The sequence below is a fragment of the Drosophila mojavensis genome, unplaced genomic scaffold (genome assembly GCF_018153725.1).
Source record: "Drosophila mojavensis isolate 15081-1352.22 unplaced genomic scaffold, ASM1815372v1 contig_49, whole genome shotgun sequence".
NCBI lineage: Eukaryota > Metazoa > Arthropoda > Insecta > Diptera > Drosophilidae > Drosophila > Drosophila mojavensis.
Genome location: NW_025318872.1, coordinates 908,864 through 932,331, shown reverse-complemented (window position 1 = coordinate 932,331; position 23,468 = coordinate 908,864). Strand labels below are relative to the sequence as shown.

The 23,468-nt window shown below is 39.0% G+C and overlaps 1 protein-coding gene and 1 long non-coding RNA gene across 7 annotated transcripts in view; one reads left to right on the top strand and one right to left on the bottom strand.

Annotated features, from left to right (window-relative positions):
* The window catches only part of LOC122757330, an 80,084-nt gene that overhangs the window by 12,402 nt on the left and 44,214 nt on the right, over positions 1 to 23,468 (top strand). For 3 of the 5 annotated variants that reach the window (XR_006357330.1, XR_006357329.1, XR_006357322.1), the window contains one exon: positions 18,031 to 19,018. The exons of the other annotated variants lie outside the window; for them this stretch is intronic. This is a non-coding gene — a long non-coding RNA (uncharacterized LOC122757330). Of the gene's footprint in view, positions 1 to 18,030; positions 19,019 to 23,468 lie in introns of those variants that run through there. 5 annotated transcript variants of the gene reach the window in all.
* On the bottom strand, positions 3,838 to 5,290 carry LOC26527358 (azurocidin). 2 transcript variants are annotated; one of them, XM_015165831.3, is made up of 5 exons: positions 5,106 to 5,290; positions 4,687 to 4,846; positions 4,368 to 4,629; positions 4,204 to 4,282; positions 3,838 to 4,091 (listed from the first exon to the last, which is right to left on the bottom strand). In XM_015165831.3, exons 1-5 carry the CDS (start codon positions 5,170 to 5,172, stop codon positions 4,039 to 4,041), a joined length of 621 nt encoding a protein of 206 aa, XP_015021317.1. In that variant the 5' UTR covers positions 5,173 to 5,290; the 3' UTR covers positions 3,838 to 4,038. The 2 variants fall into 2 exon arrangements, with proteins under 2 accessions (XP_015021317.1, XP_015021319.1); XM_015165833.3 differs by having other exon boundaries at positions 3,838 to 4,282.

Genomic DNA, 23,468 nt, shown 5'->3' with positions numbered 1-23,468 from the left:
GGAGTTCATTTGATCAAAGATTTATCATTAAATTATGCTAAATATCTTTGGGAGTTTACATATATTGCTTCAGTATGACATTATATTTTTACGTAATTTTTTATTATTTATAGCTACTTTGAACAATTAAAGCTAACCAAATTGTTGTATTCGCTTTTTGACTTTGTAAAAAAAAAAAAAAAAAAAAAACATTTTAATAAATCATATTCAAGGTTATGTAGCTGAAGCGTAGAATTTTTATGTCCGTGCAGCTTGAAAAATAAATTTTATTTAACTAAAATTATGGAATATTAGAATATTAAAATTATGGAATATTATATTTTTAACAATATCTTATTAAAAAGCAAAAATACTACTATAGAAAAATGTATACCTATTTTTTTATGAGCTCCTCAATTATAATGCTGCAACAGAATTTGTTTTCAATATATTTTCCGATGCAACAAATAATTTTATTCATTGCGTTTCACTGCTTACGGTTCATTTAATTATTAAGACTTGAATATTTATAAATAATAATATACATTAAAATTTAATTGAAATTTTATAAAGATTAACTCAAATTTGATATGAATATTCTTTCACCTTAAATTTATTCACTCACGCCTATCTCTGTTTTACTCACTTAAGTTAAGTCTCTTATTCATAGTCTAAGTAGCTGAGCACTCAATTAGTGAAATGTATTTAATTCCAAATACCTTTTCCTGTGCTACTGTTGTTGTTGTTGTTGTTCGATAGTGTAGCTGTAGTTCGACTTCTTAAGCAGCTAACCGCAAAAACCATTTCCTGTTCCTTTTTACTGGTTTTTGTTGTATAGTTTGAGTTGTTGCGGTGGCGCTTTGGGTGTTTGGTTTATTTTAATTGCCTGGACTCTTTAATTGCTGAAATATTTAAATTAGTTTGCTGAGAGCTGTCGTCGGCGATTTGAGTGAGCAGGTGATTCAATCTAGTGTGTGCGTGTGTGTGTGTATGTGCGTGTGTGTTTGAGAGCTTAACTTTGCGACTTGCTGTAAATGTATAATGCTTCTGTGCGTGTGTGTGTGTGTGTGTGGCCTGACCGTTGCCAGCCATTAAATTACATTGAACCGCACCCGAAAACAGGATACTTTGTAGCAAACAACAATAGCAACAATGAACTGAGCCAAAGGACGCTCAGCGAACGAGCGAGCGAGAGAGCAAGAAGAGCGAGCGAGTGGGCGAACGAACGAGCAGGTTTTCGTATTTAAGACGAAATAAATTGGATTAGAAACCGCAAAAATCCAATTGTCTATTGTGGTGCGGGTTCGAAGATGCCGCAACGCCCTCACGCTCAGAACCCCCCTCCATCCACCTTTTCCCGCACAATCCACGTCCACTTGCTACTCTTCTGACTTTTCTGGGCTGCTTTAGATGTTTGCAACCTGGCCGAATCTGAGTTCGACTCCAAATCCGAATGTGGGTCTTAAAATATTTAGCAAGAAATGCGGCGAGTTTTTGTCTGTTTGTCAACGTTGTCACACGCTCTCTCTCTCTCTCTCTCTCTCTCTCGCTCTCTCTTGCTGGCTCAGTAACTGCAACGCTCTCTGTCTCTGTTTGTATGTTTGTATGCAAATCAAAGACTAATTGGATTTTTAAGCTCAAAATGTCAATGCCGCTACATGGTGCTTGCTCCCTTGCTCTGGGCTTTAGTCTGCAGCTCAGATTCAAACTCAGCTGTGTCTCTCGTGTCTGTCTGTTTGTGTTTGTGCACCTGACTAGATGGCAAAAAAAAAGTAGAAGAAAAAAAACCGTTGACAAAGGCAAATGAAACGTCGACGACCGGCGTCGTCGTTCGTATTTGGATTTATGTTTTCGGTAAGCGATTTAAGCCGCACAGCAAACAATCTCCGATGCGTACAGTGAGCCCCAGCTAAATGAGCGGGGCGCTACCAGCTAGCTAGCCGGCTGGCTAAATGCGCATGCAAATGGCACACTAATTTGATTCTATTTAAATCACATTGTGGACATCAGGCGACTTGGCTTAAACGCCCACTGATGGCTGTTTTGTTTGTGGGCCAACTCCAACTCAGAGCTCGAGCTCCACTAATAGTTGGCTGGCTGGCTAGCACAACCGTTTACAGTTGCCATGGCATGCTATTCCACGCTGCGGTTGCTGTGGTTCTACCTCTTTCTCTTTCTCTCTGTCTCTGTCTCTCACTCTCGCTCAGGCTCTCTTGGTCTCTGGCCCGCATGACGCGCACTCATCACGTAACAGTTTCTCGTGGTGTGTGTGCGCCTCGTCTCGTTCAAATGAGTGCCTTGAGTATCTTTTCTATTTGCGTGTACGCAGCTGCCAGCCAAGCAGTCTGCAGCCTACAAACATGTCCTTGCCACCCAACAACAAAAGCAACAACTACGGCAACAACAGCAGCGGCAGCAACAACAGAAGCGACAGATAACAAACACTCTACTAGTGGACCCAAAAGCACGCATACACACACACACACACACACACACACTCATCTACTCTACTGTCTGTTTGACTAGCTGCTGTTGGTCCCCTAAGCGGGTCGGCGCATCATACGCTCACCACGGCCAAAAGCAGCTGCGAAGTAGCTGTCATGCTAGCTGCCGGACATGCGAAGTCGATAAAGCAGAGCTTCATGTGCTAAGCGAAATACCCTTCCAATTGGAAATCTATTGCAATATAATAGAGAAAAATTTTGTCATGCCTCACCTAAGCATTTTAGCATATGCAAATTAGTGAGATATTTCAATTACTAGAAGACGACTGCACAGTGGAGTGAATCAACTATAGTATAAAAAAAATAATAAATTTACTGATATTTACCTATATCTACTGTACTTCTTCACATATAAATTATAGTTTTATTTAATATATTATTGATTGAAAATGTTTTAATTTTGACACTTTTTGATGTGCTTCTCGATTTTCTTTTTATACCCTGAACTCATTTTCAATGGGAAATCAGGGTATAATGGTTTTGTTAAATGTATGTAACAGGCAGAAGGAGGCGTGGTAGACCCCATAAAGTATTTATATTCTTGATCAGGGCTACGAGCTGAGTTGATTTAGCCCTGTCCGTCCGTCTGTCCGTCTGTCCGTATGTTTGAACGCATGGATCTCAGAAGATATAAGAGCTAGAGACTTGAAACTTTTTTCCTAGGTCCGTGTATAGCACGTGCATATCGAGCTTTGCTTTAAATATCGATGAATTGCCCCGCTATTTTGTTATCGATTAAAAACGTTATCGAAAACCAGTAAAAAATTTTATATCTCCTACATCTTTAAAGCTGGAGTCTCCAAATTTTTTATGTATACTCATATGCATTTTATACAATTTAGGTTTTTGTCAAAATTTACCCGCCACCCCTAATTCACCCCCTCATCCTCACATTTCTAAAAGGCGTATTTCAAATACTAGAGACTTGTGCTTTGGCAAATACATACATATCCATGATATAATCATAATCTGAAAGTTTCATGAAGGAACTACATCCACAAGAAATGTTATTGAACAATTAAGTTCCCTTAGTAAGCCACCACTGCAGCCAATGCGTGTTTATGCGTGCGTGCGTATCTCTGTGTGTATGCGTGTGTGTGTGTGTGTGTGTGTGTATGATGTGTGTGTATATGCCTGTGTGTGTATGCGTGTGTGTGTGTGTGCGCGTGTGTGATTGAAACAACTATTGTTCGAAGGGTTCAGGGGATCTCGTATTCGGGCACTCTCGACTAGAGCTTTCTTACTTGTTTTTTTTACACTTTTTACCATCTCCTTAGATTTTACTTGAATATATTTCAAATTTAATATTTAAATAATTAAATGTTGTTCACATTCTATGAACACCACAGACAACTGCAAGAACATTAATTTTTAATGTAGAAATAAAATTAATATCATATATAGCAATTTACACATTAATGTTTTTAGGGTCAGCCCACCAAATAAATGCTAATGGCCAAAACAAGTAGCCACTGGAAGCAAATCGAGCCATCCATCGATGCCATCGATTCCGTCACTGGCAGATCTTTTTTGAAGTGGAGGTAAATGGCTCCGTTTATCCATTTTCTAAATGCATACACAGATGTAAACACATGCAATCGTGAGGCTCTATGTAAGATGAATAGTCCCGTAAGTCTACCGTTGCACATTATCGGGATACCAGAGTCGCTATGGTCCGGTTCAGAATGTCTGTAATATCTTTTGAAAGTGCAAAACATACCAATTGTACGTGTCCGTCTATAACAAGTTTTTGGGGAGACACTATAGTTTGGTAGTGCAATAGGATGTGTGCTCAATACCTAAAGTTGAAAAAACAAAAATCAAATAGTTTAAATCAATTTACACGTTCCATATTATAGTGAATATAATTATTTGTTTGCTTACATCAGTATCTGCAGCCCAGCCGATTCCAACACATTTTGTGAATGGTCTTATTTTCGTCATGGCTATCGGTACATATCCAAGTTTTCCTTTAATGGGCAGTGTATCTTCATCAGTGAAGGCCAGTCCAATATTGTAGCTCGATACGCCACGTTTATACAAGCCATGACATCTGAAAGCAGCGATTCCCAGTACTAGGGATGTTGTAGTTATACCTTGCAGGTACGTAGACCCTACTGCACCCAGTATATCCTCTGCTTTTTTTCTGCACAGTATCATTCCGAATATCAGAAAACAGTTTCTTCCAGATACACACACATACCCTTTTATACATTCGGCAGTTGTGATAAGCACACGATTGTGAATAAGAGTCGCCGCACATATGTATCCACTGCCAGCCAATTCAGACTCCTTTTTGCGGTAACGTAGTGAGCCCAAATATGGATATTCCTCAATGGTGACCTTTCCTCGATAAGCTTCGACTTTAAAGAATAATCCACGGTAAGTCGAAGACAGCTCCAGTTAAGACTACTCGATTAGGAGATCCTTTAAGCCTGGCAATCAACTGATACTCCAATCAAAATAACATTCAAAGCTCAATGGCACAATGACTTATATAGGGTATATATAGATATAATCCATAGAGCATGTTTTCATACCGTTCAACAGGGCTCACATTCTCTCCTAATCGAGCAATCTCGACATATTTATACAAGTGCACTTGGATTTGTTAGGGCTTACCTCCGTTCATCAATAGAAAGAGGTATAATAGACCGATATTAATTGTTAAAATGGCTAAACAGACCATGATAATTGATTTGTGGAAACACAGAGATACAAAAATTTTGAAAAAAATCAACAAATTAAAAAAAAAGAAAATAAAAAAAGAAGAGGCCAACTGACTTAGGTCACATAGTAAACGGTTTTCAAACATAACAAATTGTAACAAATTTCGATGACTCTAAAAGCAAAGTATCTAGACTCAAGGTCCCATTTAAATGGGATTTTATTGAAATAAACGCGATCTGCGAGTGTAGAGATATTTCGAGCTACAAAATTTTGTAAATTAATTTTTATTAAATGTATAATTTGATTAACCTTTTTTTTTATTATTGAAAATCCCTTTTTAATGTATAGTATTTTTTAAATTTATTTATTATTACAATATTTTTTATATATGTATACCCTGAACCCATTTAAAATGGAAAATCAGGGTAAAATGGTTTCGTGAAAAGTATGTAACAGGCAGAAGGAATCATCGCAGATCCCATATGGTATATATATAAGCAATATATAAGTATATATATTCTTGATCAGCACGACGATCTGAGTCGATATAGCCGATTTCAGAAGATTTAACAGATAGAGAGCTGAAATTTGGCATGTATACTCGTGTATACCATAGGCAGTACAAGCTTATACTATTTTTTTTTCGCTAACTCATCCGATCACTTTTTTTCGATAACTCGTCCGATAACTTTTTATCGATAATAAACGAAAAAATTGCCTTTGTTTTTTCAGCCTAATTTGAACACTTTTAGACCAGGTGACTTCAAATTAGCGTTGTATATAAAGTTAATGGATAGAAAGATTTTGTAATTTATAGATTTTAAATAACACGGCCCCTTCGCCACTAATTAATTAATTAAAAAAAAACGCATTTCAAGAACTAGAGACTTGTGCATTGGAATGTATACACACTTTAGCCATATGATCACGCTCTGAAAGTTTCATTAAGATAGTATTACTACAAGAGAAATTATTCAACTAATAAATTCTCATAATATTGCCCAAATTGCAGCGCTGCCCAAGCGCTGTCTCTACTAGCTGCGCAGTCAGCAGACCGCGTAATATACGAGCGTGTCAATGCGTGTGTATGCATGTGTGCACAAAATAAGTGCAGAATGAGTAGAATATCAGCCTGGAGGGTTCAGGGTATCTCTTAGTCGAGCAGTCTCTACTAGAGCCTTCTTATTTAAAAGTCCATAAAAGAACGAGATTTTCAAAAGTGACTATGGCGATTGGACGCATGAAACCCGTTAAATAATACAATAGACACCTTAGTATCCGAGACCTAGCTGCTGCTTTACGAGCTCGCATTCATCATACGCCGCGTGGTGAGACCGGCAAACATTATACGCGTTTACGAGTATTAGAGTATAGATTCTGATTCCATCCATATACGCCTTAGTCAGCCAGAGTTAGGAGCGGGGCGGGGCATGGCAGGCCATCGGATGTTGGCAGCGCCAGAAGTCTATTAATTACACATGTTGCGTCAAAATGAAATCGTTTTCCATTTATTTTTATGCATTTTTCTGTACAGTTTGTCAAAGTCCAATAAGTGTAAGAAAATATCCCTCACATTTGTTAGCCTTCGGCAGTTTTCTACAGCGATTTTTCAACAAAATTATGGACTATAAAAATAGCCAGCCAAAGGATTTCGACAAGGCCGGGTGCTGTGCGCCCAATCGATGCCTTTAAAATAGAATGCAACAAAAACAGTAAAAAAAAGAGAGAAAAAAAGGAAAAAATAAAAAATGAGAACAGAAAAAATACAAATATGAGCATATGAGTCAAGCTGGCTTAATAAGGTCGTTGTGCGTCAGTTGGTCGCAAATATATATAGATTGTATATTTAAATATATGTATATATATATATTATATTTGAGGACGCCACATGTTCTGGTCAGAGGACTCGACTCGAAACGCCTGTCAGGCTGCTCGACGCATTAGGCCTCGACATGAACTAGAAGCCAAAGGCAAGGGCAACACCAACTGGAGCTCAACTGCTGCCAAGAGTCACATAAACGCCAATACAAGTTCCTTTAACATTTGTTGTTTTCTTTTTGCCCGACTTTTGATCACGTGCCGTGGCGACAGTTGCTGCGAATGGCAGATGCATTAGCAGAGCGGCACAGGCAGGAGTCCGGATCACACAGGCTGGCACGCTAATTGCGCGCACATTTCATTCATAATTTCGAGCATTGCCTTTGGTCTCAGTTTGAAATTCCATAGACTGGACGCCCGCCAACCAAAGCACTTTAAGCCACAAAATTAACTTGAGCTTATTCTTCACGCTCGAGTGCCCAACAGAAACAACAACAACAACAACAACGACCAGAACTGGAATACCTTCTTCGATTTTGACAGGAAATTAAATTCGATATATCGCTGCGGAGAGCTCGTTCAAAAGTCACTTTGGCTTCGCCTTTGTTTTATGTACCTTCAGCTCAATTCTGGGCCTCGCCTGGCAGGCTCACAATTGGAAATTCATGCGGCTTCAGTTGGTCTTTTTTTTTCTCCCTACTCCTACTGCTTCACCTTCTCCTCTGCTTGTTCGTTTTCTTTTTTTTGCTTCTTGTTCTTATTATATCAGAACGCTTCGCTTTGCTGCTGGCTGGTCTCATCTTCGCTTTTGCTTTATTTTCGCTAGCCAGTAAATAAACCGGAGATGACTTTGCGGTTTCCATTGAGCGCTCTGCGAAATAGAAGCTACTCCCAGACAGAGACTGAAAAGTGAGTTTGTTATAGGGTTTTCGTATTGGGTTTTGCGTTTGGGTTTTGTGTTCTGTGTTTTGCCTGGTTGAGTGGTTATTATAATTACTGCTCCCTGGGATACACTTAAATGCTTGCAGCGTCATGAATACCAGACAGGATGTGCATTCGCATTGCCCACAGGAAGCTGAGGCTGCGACTCTAAATTGCCAAAAATTCAGCACCGTTGTCTCAAGTGACCTTCGCTTGACTTTCAGCATCGGCAGCGGCATCGACAGAGGCATCGACATCAGCTGCAACATCAACATCAACAACAAGTTCAACTTCAGTTTTCAAACTTCAGTTTGAACGAAATAAATTGATTTACATGCGACTTTGCCTCATATGGGTGATAGAGTGAGAGAGGGAGGGAGAGGGAGAGGGAGAGGGAGAGCAGCAGCAGCAACAGCCCACGTCTGTTGGCCAACAAGAGAGGCCACTTTGGAAAAGAATTGCCAATGAACCAAGATGAGCTGATGCTGACTCGTTTGGCCCGGCCGTCCCATACTGTCCCATCCGGTGCAGGCTCTGCTTGTGTCTCTTAGTCGAGCAGCGACAATAAGTCATTGTCAAGGTGCTGAAACGACGACGATGACTGCGACTGCGACGGCGACGGCGACGGCGACAGCCAACAACTGGCAGAGCTTGAATGTAGCCTTTGCCTGTGGGCAGAGCCAGCCCAGAGAGTGACAAAGATTCAGGCAGGTTGCCTGCCAGGATGCCAGCCTTTCAGTTCCTGGCATTGCAATGAAGTTAATTAAATAAAAATAAAGCGACAGCAAACTGAATTGCCTGGGCACCTGGCAATGGCAATGGCAATGGCAATGCCAACGGCAGCCTCCACTGCAGCTGCGAATGCAATAGGAACAAAGAGAGGTGCGACTCGGGCAGCAACAAAATTCCAAAGGAACGCCCACATCGGATAGGCAACTAGCTTAGTTAAAGCTGATGCTGTTGTTGTTGTTGTTGTTGTTGTTGCTGTCGTTGCTGAAGTAGATGCATCTCTTGCCATTGCCAAGTAGATCACATGGACACAACAGTATGAAAAAGTGCCACTCCTGCAGACGCCCACAGTATCTTTGCCTCGAACTCAAGATGAAGACGACAATGCTCATCATCATGATCATGATGATGTTGGAATGTTAAGGGAGCGTAGCTGGCAACATTAGCAAATGACAAGCGACGCCCACAGATGCAACAGACAAGAAAAGCTCATGAGTTCATGTTCATCAGAGATAACAGAAAAAAAAAAATGAAGAAGAAGAAGAAGCAGAAGTAGAGAAAACTCAACTGAAATCCTGCACAAAAGCAAACAGAAACAAAAGAATGCCATCATACAGTACGTTATTCACATATGAATTATTATTACTTATGCACATATTTAGTACTATTTAATATGATTTCCAGCTTAGGAACGCAAATTAATTTCACTAGAAGCAAACTTGATGAAGACTATGAAAACGATGACAGAGCCAGAGCTACATACGTAGTTTGAAGAGCTTAGCTCCCAAGCAAAACATTGCCTGGCAGCTCTTTAATAGTGAACATATTAGAGATAAATATGAAAGGGGAAAGAGAAGCGTGAGATACAGAGTGAGAACTTTATTCATGTTGTCCATGGGAAAATATATAAATATATATTATATATAAATAAAATTATTTGACATCTGATTGCAACTGATTCTAAGTTGCACCCATTGAAAATGGATATGCAGGGTGGAATGGTTTCGTGGAAGCGTATGTAACGAACAGATGGAGGCAGGTGAGACCCAATAATGTTAATATACTCTTGGTTAGGATGATGTACTGAATCAACAGCCACTATAGCTGGGGACTTTAATCTTTAAGTGTACATTCCTGATTATTATTTTCTTCTATTTGCTTATAGAAAAAAAAAAAAAACATAATTTGTTTTCGTTTTTGAAATGTAGCCTAAATACCACAAAAACAAAAGTTTTTAAATTTTAATAGAGGTCTCATTGTTGCTTCCCTTCTATATTTGATTAGAGCAACTAATTTGCAAATCTTCGAATTATAATTGCTCTAACTATATGAACACATTTTTAAGAAACATTGTGTAAGAATTTCATTTAAAATTTGTTTAAATGCAATTTAAGCACATAGATTCAGCTCGAATATTCATTTTTAAGGTATGCAAATTCTACACAAACAAATACAGTCTGAATATATTTGTGAATTTATGAAAATAATATTCGTTGTAGGTGAAAATCTATATATATATTTGTAGTTATTATTCTTAAGCTCCTATAGTCAACATCAAACTGTAATTTTGACTGAGTAAAACTTACTAAGGCGCACTGCACATTAATTAACGAAATCCACTTCATAAGCTCCGAGGTAAGCAAAGCTTGTACTTATGTGTTTATATATATGATGTTTAGCAACTTAAGCTGATTATTACTTCAATAACTCTTAGTCGAGCACTCTCCACTAGAGCACTCTGGTTAGTATTATTTTAAACCAATCGCTGTCAATAGTATGCCTGCCATAATATTCATAGAATATTGCGCAGTCAACTGCTTATAATTAGCATATAAATAACCTTTGCTTATATTAATTGAATATATTTAAAGTTAAATACATATATATGCACTTTCCAGCGAAAACACGATTTATATTGTAAATACAGAATGCTCATCTACAACTAGTGTGCAATTAATTTCTAATTAATTAACTTGCTTCTAATTAGTAGAAAATTCACATCAATAAGCGCTTTAAAGACGCCCACATAAAAAAAAACCCGAGTGCTCGCCCGATTCTTTTTCTCTCTCCCTCACTCTTTCACGTTTGCTTTAATGCTATTTGATATTGCATTCACCACCGAGCAGGGACACACCTGGCCTCCTGGCACCGCAGCACCTAACGGTCTGCAGGCTAATCAACTATGCGATAATATTAACACATTAAGTTCGCAACTGGAAATCGAATAAACTCTGCATGCAATGCGGACGAACGGTGACCAAGGCAACATAATGACATTTGATTGCGTGTTGCATTCAAGTATTTTATTCTAATTCGCAATTGACTTAGAAGCACATATATATATAAGTAGAGATATATATACACACATGTATACATATTTATTTATATATACTTGAGCAGGTATTTTAAAGCGGGTGGTTTAAAGTCCTTTAGACATGTGCAACAGGCTCAAGTTCTTAGAACTCAAAAATAATATAATAATTTATTTTAATTTGTTATAAAATTTATTCAAGTCATAAAACTAAAAAATACCAAATATTAAATACATCAAATATATACAAATTGAAAATATGTTTATATATATATATATTGGAAATATGCTAAAGTTATGGGGTGAATAAACGAAACGTTCGTAAAAATATAAATTTTCAGTGAACTTTGAAATTTCCGTTTAAAAGAGAGTAAAACTTCTAATAACAAGAAATCTGCGAGCTATTGACGATAACAAGCACAACTGTGAAAAAGTATATCCCATAATTTATATGTATATATATATATATATATATATATATGTATATATAAATGTATGTATGTGTGTATTTGTCGCGATATATGATATTCACTTTAATTAATTTAATAGAAAACTTAAGTGAGAGTCTGCGCATGCTACGTATCTTATTGCTTTAAAGCGAATAACCAAAATATTTGCTAGAGGTAGACATTGAGTGATGATTCATGAGCTGAATTGAGTGTAACGTAAAGCAAATCAATGAAAGGAAGTTTCCCATAGGAAGTCAGTTCTGTTTACAGTTAGTCACCAAAACACTCCAATAATTTCGTCCACCATTCCGCTTAAAGCTGCAGCTATGCTAATGAAGCTGTTGCATGATTAGAACAACAAACACTTAAAGCTCTCATTGCGCAATGCAAATATTTACAATAATTATTTGTTCTACGAAATGCTAATTCACGCATTATAGTCTTAGTTTTGATTATGGAGCCTAAGGATTGCAGATGCGCTTGATTGCTTAGCTCTGAGTTTGTTATGACATTCGCTGCCTTCAACAGCAGCGCTGACACCGCCAAGTAGCTATGAATGTCAATTCAATCTGTGTGTCCAATCAACAAAAAAATCCGCTTAAAGGAAAAAAAAAAGAACGAAGCAGAAAAGATGACAACATTTTGCTGAATGCCACAGAATGTGCTTCAAATACACCAGCGACAGCGATTGAAACAGGTTTCGCTTCCAAACTTTTGACAACGGTGACAATGACACAGACCCCTAGCCATAGCTGCTCGGCGCCTCAGCGCCTGCTGCTGCAGCTTGAGATTCAGATTGAGTCGAGGACCCGACGTCATACAGCAATAAGGCAATTGGCAACCCTAATCAGCGCCACGGCGCACTTGTGCTCGACATAGACGTCAATTAAGTGCCATGCGTACCCCTTGGAAAGCCGCCGCCACCACCAACAACAAAAAAACAGAGCATTGAAAGCCAACTGCGATGGTTGAGGACGCATAAAAAAGGCAAAGGCGTGGCGAAAATTTGCATCAATAAATGACAAAACCATACGCAGATGCCAATGTAATAAGTGCCAAGCGAGTATGCTCCATCAAGCCGGGACTCTCAGCATCTCGGGCTCTAGTGGAGAGAACCTTTCGCATTTGCATGTCAGCCGCAGATGTTGACAATTAAAGCTGCCAATGGGCTTTTGACTAGGGGCCGATTTCAACCATGGGCCCGATATTCGCTCGTTATGGCCCCACAATGGCCTTATTGAAACAACATTTTGACAAAGTGGCTGCTTAATTTTTCAATTGCGCAAGCTGCGTTTGTTTTCCCCAGTTGAGGCGGATTCGTCACCCACCCGCACACCCACAAGCCCACTCACTCAGTTCTTCTATAGGAATCGTCGCCATATGTGAGTGTCGATAGTAGGAGTTGTGGCAAAGGTGCTGAGCGCGTCAAGTGGCGGACTGTTACCGCAAAACGCTGTCAAAATGTCTCTTAGTATGTGTGTGTGTGTGTGTGTGTGTGTGTGAGATTAAGTGCCCACTTGACTTTCACACACTCTCCAAAAACTGCACACTCGATCTGTTGTCACAAACAGCAGCTACAGCAAACAGCAAATTATATATAGAGAGAACTGAAATCATCTAAAGTCAGCTTGACTGAAAATATACTCTTTAGATAATGAGAAGAGTATTTAAAAATTAGATATAGAAGTAAATATAAGAAATAACAAATAACAGCTAAACCAGCCTATCTTTGCTTTTATTTGATAAGAATAGTCCTGCTTTATAAAGAGGAATATATCTGTTTGAAGACTTAATTTCCTACTATTATAGTATGTCCATAAGTTTATTATAAAATATAAATAAATATATTTTTATTTAAATTCTTAAAAGTGAAGTTAAATATATATGTTTATTAATGAAATAAAATATTTATTAAAACGATATTAAATATTACAACATTTTAGAATACAATATTAAATTAATACAATATATATTAATACATTTATGTACCATATTCAAGAAATAAATTAAAAAAATTATTTTATTTGTAAACAAAATAAAATATTTAAAAATAATATAATTAAATACATTATATTATATTTTTTAAATACGTTAAAATACTTTTCAACTCAATTATAAGCTCGCAGTTTTAGCCACAAGAATAAAAGATAGTCAAACTTTTCTGTGTCAAGCCATCAAATTTGCAGTTCCATACAATCCACTTAATTTCTATGCCCCAACCAAAAGCTGATTACCTTAACCGTTAACCCCCATTGTGTCTAGTCAACTGCTAACTTTTGCCATAATCATATTGTTAGGGTATCCATATAGACATTTGAAGAGCGTTTTTTGAGAATAAACTGAGGATATAAAAAATAAAAGAAATAAAAAAAACAAAACAAATATAGACACACACACACACACACACACACATACGCACAATTGAAAGGAACACAAATTGTAGTCAATGACGGTAACAACTTTATAACTGGATCTGGATGGCAGGTCCTTAGCCCATAACCAACTGCTTTGTTATGTTTGTTGCCCATCCCGAAGCTCATTATGTTAATCTGTATTGAGTGCGCTCCAGTTCTAAGCGCTCAGCTCGCAGTTCTCAGTGCCCAATGCTCAGTGCTCAGCCGTGGGTTTTCGGTTCGACAATCGCCGCACGCTGATCAAATTAAGCGCATTTTAAAGTGACTTGTATATGGGCAAAAGTTTTTCGATTAGAGTTTAAGTGTCCATTTCGTTCACGAGGTGCCGACGAGTTTGCCATTTGCCCGCTGCCCGCTGCCCGCGTCAGTTGGCCGTTTGCGAGGCTGAGGCGACAGCCAAAAGAACTTGTAAAAAAGTTGATTTTTGCATTTGGCCGCACAATTAACTTGAACGACGGACGGTAACCAGTCAAAAAAAAAAAAAGAAAAAAGAAAAAAAAAATTGAGAACCAAAACTCAAACCAAACCCTAACCGAACCAAACAGCTGTTCGTTTTCCTCTCAAAAATATACTTAAAAACAAATAGAGAGAGAAAAAAGGAGCTGAACAGAACAGTTGGCAACTGCTAACTGCGAACAGCAGTTGGTAACCCAACGAGGTCCTACTCCATCATCGCTTGTCTTTTTGGCAATGATGTGAAATGCTTTATGCGCAGCCAGGATATCGGACCGGGTTCCATACTAGTATTTTCGGTGGCAAGCTGCTGTCGCTGCTCATAGTTTTGCTTATCTTTGCATAACTTTTGCATAATAAACCAGCCAGGAACGGAGCACCATTGGCGAACCTCGAAGGGCACCAAAATGCCAAATGGGAAATGCTTGTCAAGGTGGAGGTGGAGTCCGGGGGGCCGAGCCGGTTGTGGGACGAGGTCTCCTCCGAAATGCGTTCTTTGTCATTGTTATGTGTGCGTTTTGTGGGTTGGGCTGCTTCGGCGACTTGCTTTTGTTGTTGTTACTGGCATTGTTTATGTATGCGCCAACACATATGCGAGCTCATTCCAGACCAAGACCCAGTACCTGCACCGGAAGCTGGAGCTGGCATCGGAGCTCCTCATGTGCGACCAGGATACATTCATATGCGTCGTCGAGTCAACAACACAAAAATTCCGCAAGTGAATGCACGAAAATCCAAACAAAACAAGCCAAACCACAACAACAACAAAATATAAAAAAAAAAGACGAAAACGAACTTGAAAGAACCTTAGAGTCGCACAAGAATATACTTATAGATATTGAATACCCTAGATATATGAAATTGTCAAGGAATTTGTCAACTCCAAGTAGAATAGGAAGATTTTATAGGGAGAGCCTAAAAATGAATACAGATTCCACATATTAGTAAAAATTAAGAAAACTTAGTTTCCAATTACGATAATATGAAAAGTCATAATAATGGGGTTGAGCATAAACTTAATCATAGAAGCATAATTAATTTTAGAGCTTAAAAGAACCCACATTGCTTCATCGCGATGCCTTCATCATTCCATTGAATTTAAGATATATTAAAAATGTAAAGAAAATCAAAATCTTGCACATTCAGAAATTTTGAAAACATACCCATTGAGTTACAGCTACAGGGTATATACAATTCGAAAGGTTTTTAGTTGCATTCTCACATGTTTTTGGGTTTTTGCTTAGCTGCAATGTTTTGTTTTTTTGTTTTTCATTTTATTTATTTTTTTTTTTGCCTGGTCGAGGGATTTGCCTGCATGGGTTTTTCGGGTTTGAGGCTTGGCTTTAATTTGGCATCCCCCGACGCCTTTGTACCCGCTGCACGCCCCGCCAGCTCCTGCTGCATCTATCTGCTGCAGTTTGCGGTTGCTGCTTATGTAAATTATTTTGCATGTCGCTGATGGAGCACTGCAGCCATGAGAGAGCCGCGCTTGACACCATGCCCCACCACACTGTACCACCCCACACCACACCGCAGCGCAGAGCTTCGAGCTGAGCAGCAAATGGCTGTGTAGTCAACAGCAGACTGATGATTTAATGCGAACCGCAGACTTTTGTCGAGCTAAGCATTTAATTGTTTCGAAGCGCACAATTAGAATGCCGTCTGAATGGCAGACAAAAAGGCTCGAGTTACGGCAAAGGTTCGTTGAACAGAACTTGACATAGTTTATTAAACGATTTGGCATATTCAATAAGGTGTATAGTTTTTCATATAGTATAAGAAATGTGCAGAGAATCGATGTTATAGACAGCAGCTGTCTAGTGTTGCATAACATATATGCACATACATATATGTATATATGTATATATAATTTGACTGAAATATGAGCGTCGAATACGCATAATCACAAATGTTGTTAAGATGGAATAAAACATTTTATTATATGTGAATATTTTTCGTTTGTTTATTGTATAGAATAATATGTCTAATTTACTTTTACTTGTTATTGGCTTTGTGTTCTGTACTTCAATATATGATGAAAATATAGTCAAGCTACTATAATGAAAATGGCTTTATTAGGTTTCATAACATGTTGCTTGGCCTTCCATATATTTTTGCATTAGCTTAAAACCATTTTGAAAATAATTCTGCAACTCAGTAAAGGATACCACCAAATGAGACTTATGTATATTAAAAGAAAAAATTTATTAATAAAAATATAATTTATGAAAATAAAAAAAATAATTATAATATTAATAATAACGAAAAAATAGTGAAAATTAAACTATTAAAAATTTTAAATAAGAATAATAATAATAATAATATTTATTATAAATTATAAATTTAATAATTGTCTATAAATAAAAATATTTAAAAATGGCTAAAAACAAAAAAAAATAATAATAATAAAATAATAATAATAATAATAATAATAATAATAATAATAATAATAATAATAATAATAATAATAATAATAATAATAATAATAATAATAATAATAGTAATAATAATAATAATAGTAATAATAATAATAATAAAAAATAAAACTTGCGATATTTAAATCAATAATAATAAGGGCCATCAATTTGGCTGCTTCAACAACTTCCTCAGCCATTTCTAAGGCAATCATATCGTAGCCAATAAGCTCACTATGCAAAGTTGATCTTACTCTGATGCTGTGATTCGCTGTAATGTCAGTCACTAAGCTCTAATCGCATCACTCAGGTTACACACACACACACACATAAACACACACAGACACTCACATTGGCACACAGACACCCGTTCGCTGAGAGTTATTTTTGCTGATCGTAAGGACGGTCAAAGTAACATCAAACAAACTATTCATCATCGCTCTTGACGCGAGAAGCTTACAGCAAACATCACACACAGAAATGCTGATGAGTATGTGTGTGTGTGTGTGTGAGTGTGAGCTTTAGTTTATGTGCTTTTAAGTGGGTGTGAGTTTTTGGGCGTGCATCCCGGCGAGGGCAAAGCGAACAGGAGCTGCCTGAGCAGAGGCAAACACTAATGGAAAATTGGCATGAAAGACGAGCTGCTATGGAAATTTAATCACATTCACATCTCACACAATACATCATCATCATTGTGTCTATGTGTGAGTGGGAAAGAGAGTGAACAGCACTTAAGACTCCTTCACGCATATTTCAATATATATATATAAGTATGTGTGTGCGTGTGTTAGGGTGAATGTGCGTATGTGTGTGTGTGCGTTGTATTTCCGCAAGTTTGTTAACTGCATTAGTGTGCGCTTCTGTGTTTGATTATGCCTTCAGGGTACACCCACACACACACATGAGCACACTATTGCCCACATATGTGCGTGTGTGTGCGTATATGAAACTATATATTGTAGTTATACATGTGCTGCATATGTCTGGGATTCTATGACGTTTACTGTTTGGTCTCACACGTAAATAAATGGGGATAAAGTTTTTAGATTTTGATTGCTTGATTGTGTGTGTCAACATACACACACACACTAACACAGACACGCATGAACAGCCCCTTCTCTACATATATATGTATATTTGCTTGTGTGTAGCACAGAGATTTATGTATAAAGATTTTGGGTTATATAAGCATAGATTTTAAAATTTGCTCCGTCATTGTCGACAATTTGAGTGACTTTTTGGGGTCCAGATTGTGATGCCCAATTGGCAGACCCTTTCGCCCCGTTGCCAAAGACGTAACTTTATTTGTTTGCTTTGACATAAATTAAAGCCTTTGTTTCGCTCATAATTATGTTGTATCACTTACAGCAATCAGAGACAGCGGAGAGGGATAGAGAGATGGACTTTCATATAACTGAAAGGTCGACCAAGCGAAACAGAGCGAATAGTTGACAGTGGAAGGGGCAAAAGCAGTGGAGATGAAGAAAGAAAGCATCGACTTGGGTCTGGTCATATTGAAACAGGCAAGGAACTTTGTGTTCAGCTACAACAGCCAGGTGTAATCACAGTCATTGACGGCCTCCGTGCCGCTTCCATGCGCTGTGACAAAAATTTTACGCTAAATTTGCCATGCATTGCGAGACAGTCGAGAGTCGAGAGTCGAGCTGAGGCGCCTATCTAGTTGGTAGCAGGAGCATGACAATTTATCAACGGTACGAGTGGCTCGTTATGGTTGACCTGTGGACTCTTTAATTCCACCAGACGCGCCTTGAATTAAACATGTTAGATAACAACGGAAAACTCGAACAAAACGAAAAACTGAAAAATATAAAAACAAAATAGCAGCCAGCAGCGAAAGAGGAAAATGAAAATGCAGCGCCAACGAAGCTAGATCCAAAGCTGAATTAAAAACGCCGTTGGCCTTCAAAAAAGTACGGCCACAAGAGCTGCGGCTAGAGTGTCTGCAACTTTTGTCCGGCCCAAACGACTATGTAAAGCGCCAACAACAACAACAACAGCAACAACAGCAACTTGAAGCTGCCACAAGAGCAATCACAAGAACAACAAGCAGAAGCGTAAAAACGTCGCCTTTATTCTAATGCCAGCTCATGCTCTGACTCAGCCAGAACAAAAAGCAACAAAAAACATGAGTGATCCAGTTGGGAGTGCTCGACTAGCTGATACCCTGCTGCGTGAGCAGCTCATATATAGCAAAGCAGAGATGCGCAGACACACAGCTACAAAAACTCACATGAGTTAGTTCAGGATACATTGAAAATTAATAAATTATAAATAAGCACTTTCCTAATTCCAGTGATTCCTCCAATATACGTAAAGCCTATTATAGCTAACAAAACTTCTAGTTTCTTTCTGCAGAAAATCAATTCAGAATAACAGCAAAAAGATTCACTAGGTTCACAGTGTGCCTAAATATGGATAAGCCTCAAATGATTCATGTCGTTTAGCAGCAGTCTACTCGGAGATCCCCAGTTCAGGGATTCTCTAGCTCTTATGGGGTCTGTCGTGCCTCCTACCTACTTCGGCCTATTATACTCTGATTTCCCTATTTTCAATCAAATCTAGCATTTTCTCAAAGAACCTTCGATCTTCGTATAGACGAACTCATTTAAACATGGCTCAAAAACTAAACTCGATTTTTTTGTAACTACCCAATTATCTAAATTAGCTTTTGCTTGGCGTTGCCAAGCTAATGAACTAGCTAATAGACTCGATCGCTGAACAATAAACATGTTTGGCAAAACCGCTAAAAACATTCAGCCAGTGTCCCATGTTGGCTACCAGCGCCTGCATCCTGCCAGCTACCGCCCGTGGTGCCGCAGCACGCAGAGACAACAGCAGCAGCAACAGCAACAAGAGTGCAGAGCAGTGAAAGTCTAGCCTGGTCTGTTGCTGTTGTTGTTGTTGTTGTTGTTGCTGTTGTTGGTAGTCCTTGGCGACAAGCCGAAGCGAAGCGAAACGGGTCCAGTGCGACTTTAGCAATTTTTAGTGCAACTAATTCTTTCTGAAGTATCTCATTGTTGCACTGCAAAGCCGCAATTTCGTGTGGCATGCACCCAGCCAGCTCCCACTTGGAGCCTATGTCCACTCTCTATCCCTCTCTCTTACTATCTCTGCGTGTGCCGGTGTGTGTGTGTGTGTGTTTGAGAGGAAGTCAAAAGTATCGCGGCAGCTTAAGCGCAGTGCTTCGTGTGGGTGTGTGACAATGGCTGGATTACTCTGTGTGTGTGTGTGCGTGGTCTGATGTTGGCTGCCCAGCGGAGTTTATTTCCCAGTTGATTGTCACAGTTGCCGGTCAGAAGTTGTTGTTGTTCTTGCTGTTGCAGCTGTTGCAACTGCCTAACAAATGGGCATAATATGTTTGTTATGTTGCCCGAGAAGCGGCACTACTTGTGGCTTCTAATGCATATGGAACAACAGCTCAGGTAACTTGGACTTTATCATTGTTGAGTTGAGTGGGGCTTGGAGCTAAGATAGCGTTGATGCCGAATTGAAGTGACTTGAGTGGTCTGATTAGCAGTTTGGTGTAGAGTTAGAAAGCGCTGAAGCGTTGAGTTGGGCAGTTGCGAATAGCTTTAGATTATTATTGAATTTATTGACGTAGGTGAAATTATGAGGAAAGAAAACTTGTTGCTATTTACAGGATAAATATAAATATAATTTCTGTATAGAGCAAACGCTTCCTCTGAAAATTTACTCGAATATAAGTTTGAGCTCAACAATATTAAAAAAAAAAAAAAAAAAAAAAAAAAAAAAACTATTCAACTCTACTAACACTACTACTTGAATAAGACCTCTTCTAAGGCTGGCCTTTGTGTTAAGTACAAAACTAACAGATATGACAGTAAGAGGCCCGTAACCTGGCTGCCAGTCGAGGCCCACATCTAGCCGAGACTTTCACATAAATTGCGTTGGAATGAAAAACTTTTAGCGCTGTGGGTTGTTTGCCTCGCCTTCTTCTTCTTTTTCTTCTTCTCGTTTTTGTTGTTTCGTACTACATAGAACATGAGATGTCATGCCATCTGCTAAACTGGTTATAAATAACCAAAGCATTCACATTCACATTCACACATTGTTCCCTGCGGCCCCTTTTCGGCTATTACCTAACTGAATTATATCTTCAAGCTTTCTGTATAAATTCGTACTAACAAGACCAACCCAAACCAAAGAACTGTGAGACTCATAAATCTTACATCAATTGAATTGTGGCCTTTCACCATTTGGTCTTCCGATATTGTTTAAAGTCGGCGTTCTGCTCGAGTGGCATTTGGAATTTGGATTTGGAGTTGATTCGCCCGGCCTAGCCCAAAGCGGAAATGGCCAATTGGAGCGTAAAAGAAAATAGAAAAAAAAAAAAACAACTAAAATAATAATAATATCATACATAATTACTTTACATTTGAAAGACAGACGTCGCGACAACTGGGTTTGCTTTTCTGAAAGGCTTTGGTTGCCAACAGCAGCGACAACAACTAAAGCAACAAGCGAGCAGGAGACGAGCAGAGGGAGAGAGAGGTAGAACCACGCATCTAATGAGTGGCGCAGTTTAATTAAAAGTTCCCGCAATTGTTTCTAATGTGAGTCGTTAAAGCGTTAAACTGCGGCGTGTAAATCACAGAAGCGGGCACCGCCTCATAGGTGAGTCTTGGATACATAAACAGCCATAAGATAGATACTTAGATACTTAACTATATATGTATCTATAGCTGTAGCTGTAGCTGTAGCTGTAGCTGTATCTGTGGCTATGTGGCCACTTCCGTTTGCTAAACACGTAGCCATAAAGGCCACCACACACACGCACACACATTCAGCTACACGTGGTGAACTTATGTGTTCAGCAGTTAGAGCAGATTGAAGCTGAAGTCAAGGCTGGCAGTGGGTTGGCTTGGGCTGGGCTGTGATGGGGTGGGATGGGGTGGAGTGGCCTGAGAACGTTATCGGGCAAAGATTTAGCAGTCCGACACGTGAAAACGTGGCAAGCTTATGGCCAAGTTTTGTGCTCTGGGGTTAGGGTTTTTTTTTTTTTTTTTTTTTTTTGTTGCAGCTACTTTGCCAGCCTATTGCCTCTTAATGCTAATGAAAAATATTTCCAACTGTGCGCGGATTAGGCGGCAGCTGCGTTTATTACCAGACAAGTGTTGAAGTCAAAGCCCAAAAAAAACACAAAATGGGAGAAGCTGGCATAAAACTGAAGCGCCGGCCCCTTTTACGAGGGCGAGAGGCGACGTTTAATATTTAGTTGAAGATTTAACGCCCCGGCGCAGCAACTATGATAAGCCTCATCGCTGCCTGAATTACATAATGAGTTGCCAGCCAGCCATCGAGCCGAGGGAGTCCTCCAGAAATTATGGCCAGCGACGTGGGTCCTCGACTGCTGCTGTACATTTTAATTAACAGGAAGAGGAAGAGCAGAGAGCGAAATGGAGAGTGAAGAGTGGCGAGCAGCAGCGGCGATTCCCAAGTCCTAAGGCACACACATGCACATATTTCAATAAATTCTATAAATAACAAGAAGAAGAAAAAGAGAAAAAGAAATTATGTTTGAATGCGTTGCAAATTAAATTCTTATGCATTGCGCGGGGCAACGCCCCAGGGGCACTTGTTCCGACCCAAAAAAGTTAGAGATAGACAGAGAGAGAGAGAGAGAGAGAGATTTATTTTTGGCAATTGAAATTTAAATGAAACTACGTGCGCCCGTAAACATCAAATGTTCAAATGGGCAAAAGGTAAAAACCAGAGAGCTGAACACGAAATCGCCAGCAAGACGGACGCTCTGGGGCGATGGGCAAGCGGGGCGAGCGGGGCGCATGCCCTGAGGAGCAGCACAACTCATTCATGCAGAAATCCATTGACATTTAATAGCCCCGGCACAGAGAGACCTCTAAATACTTTTGGCATGGCCAGAGGCAAATGCAGGGCTGGTCGGGGCAGGTTTCAGCTGTTTCCCCTGCGACAAGACCCTATTCCCAGTGCCTGCCCTGATTCCCCCGCTCCCCGGGCCCTACTTGGCTCTGTGGCCAGCCAAAGTCTAGTTAAACCTGAATTTTGGTATCTGTATCTTTTGGTCGAGTGTGAGTCTCGTTTGGTGTTGTTCGTGTTGTTGCTATAAGTATTCGCTCTCAGCTGCATTTCGGACAGGATGTGCCCGACACAGGTGTACATGTCCATGTCGCCATCGTCGTTGCCATTGCCGCCGTCGCCGCCGCCGCCGACGTCGCCGTTGCCATCGTTGTCTCTCCGCTGTCGGACAGGCTACATTGGAAGTTACTTAAACGAAACGAAACGAAGTCCGAAAGCAAGTTACGCATAAATCATAGGAAATTAAACGCCCGACTGGGCACCTGCTCTGGGGATCTGCGACTTCCGCTTGAAATGGAATCAATTAAAAACCAGCAAATCGCATGTTACATTTCCACTATGCAGTCGCATAGACTTCAACTATTTTTGAATAATTTTATTCTCTTTATTATAAATTAGATAACAAATTTTGACGCTGCAGTGCAAATATTTTTGTACATGTCAAGGGATTTATTTTACTCAATCCAAATGAACGTAGAGTAGATATTGTAGATGACTCTATAAGCCAGGTATGTATATATTTTAGGCAATTTTATTTTTTTTATATTATACTAGATATGTTCCTAATGCATTTATATACATTGACTAAAATACTTGTTGTAAAACTCAGTTAAGAATATAATTTTTATTTTCTTTAGTAATTAATACATATATATATATATTCTTAAATGATTTATTAACATATACATATATGTATTACATAGATCAAT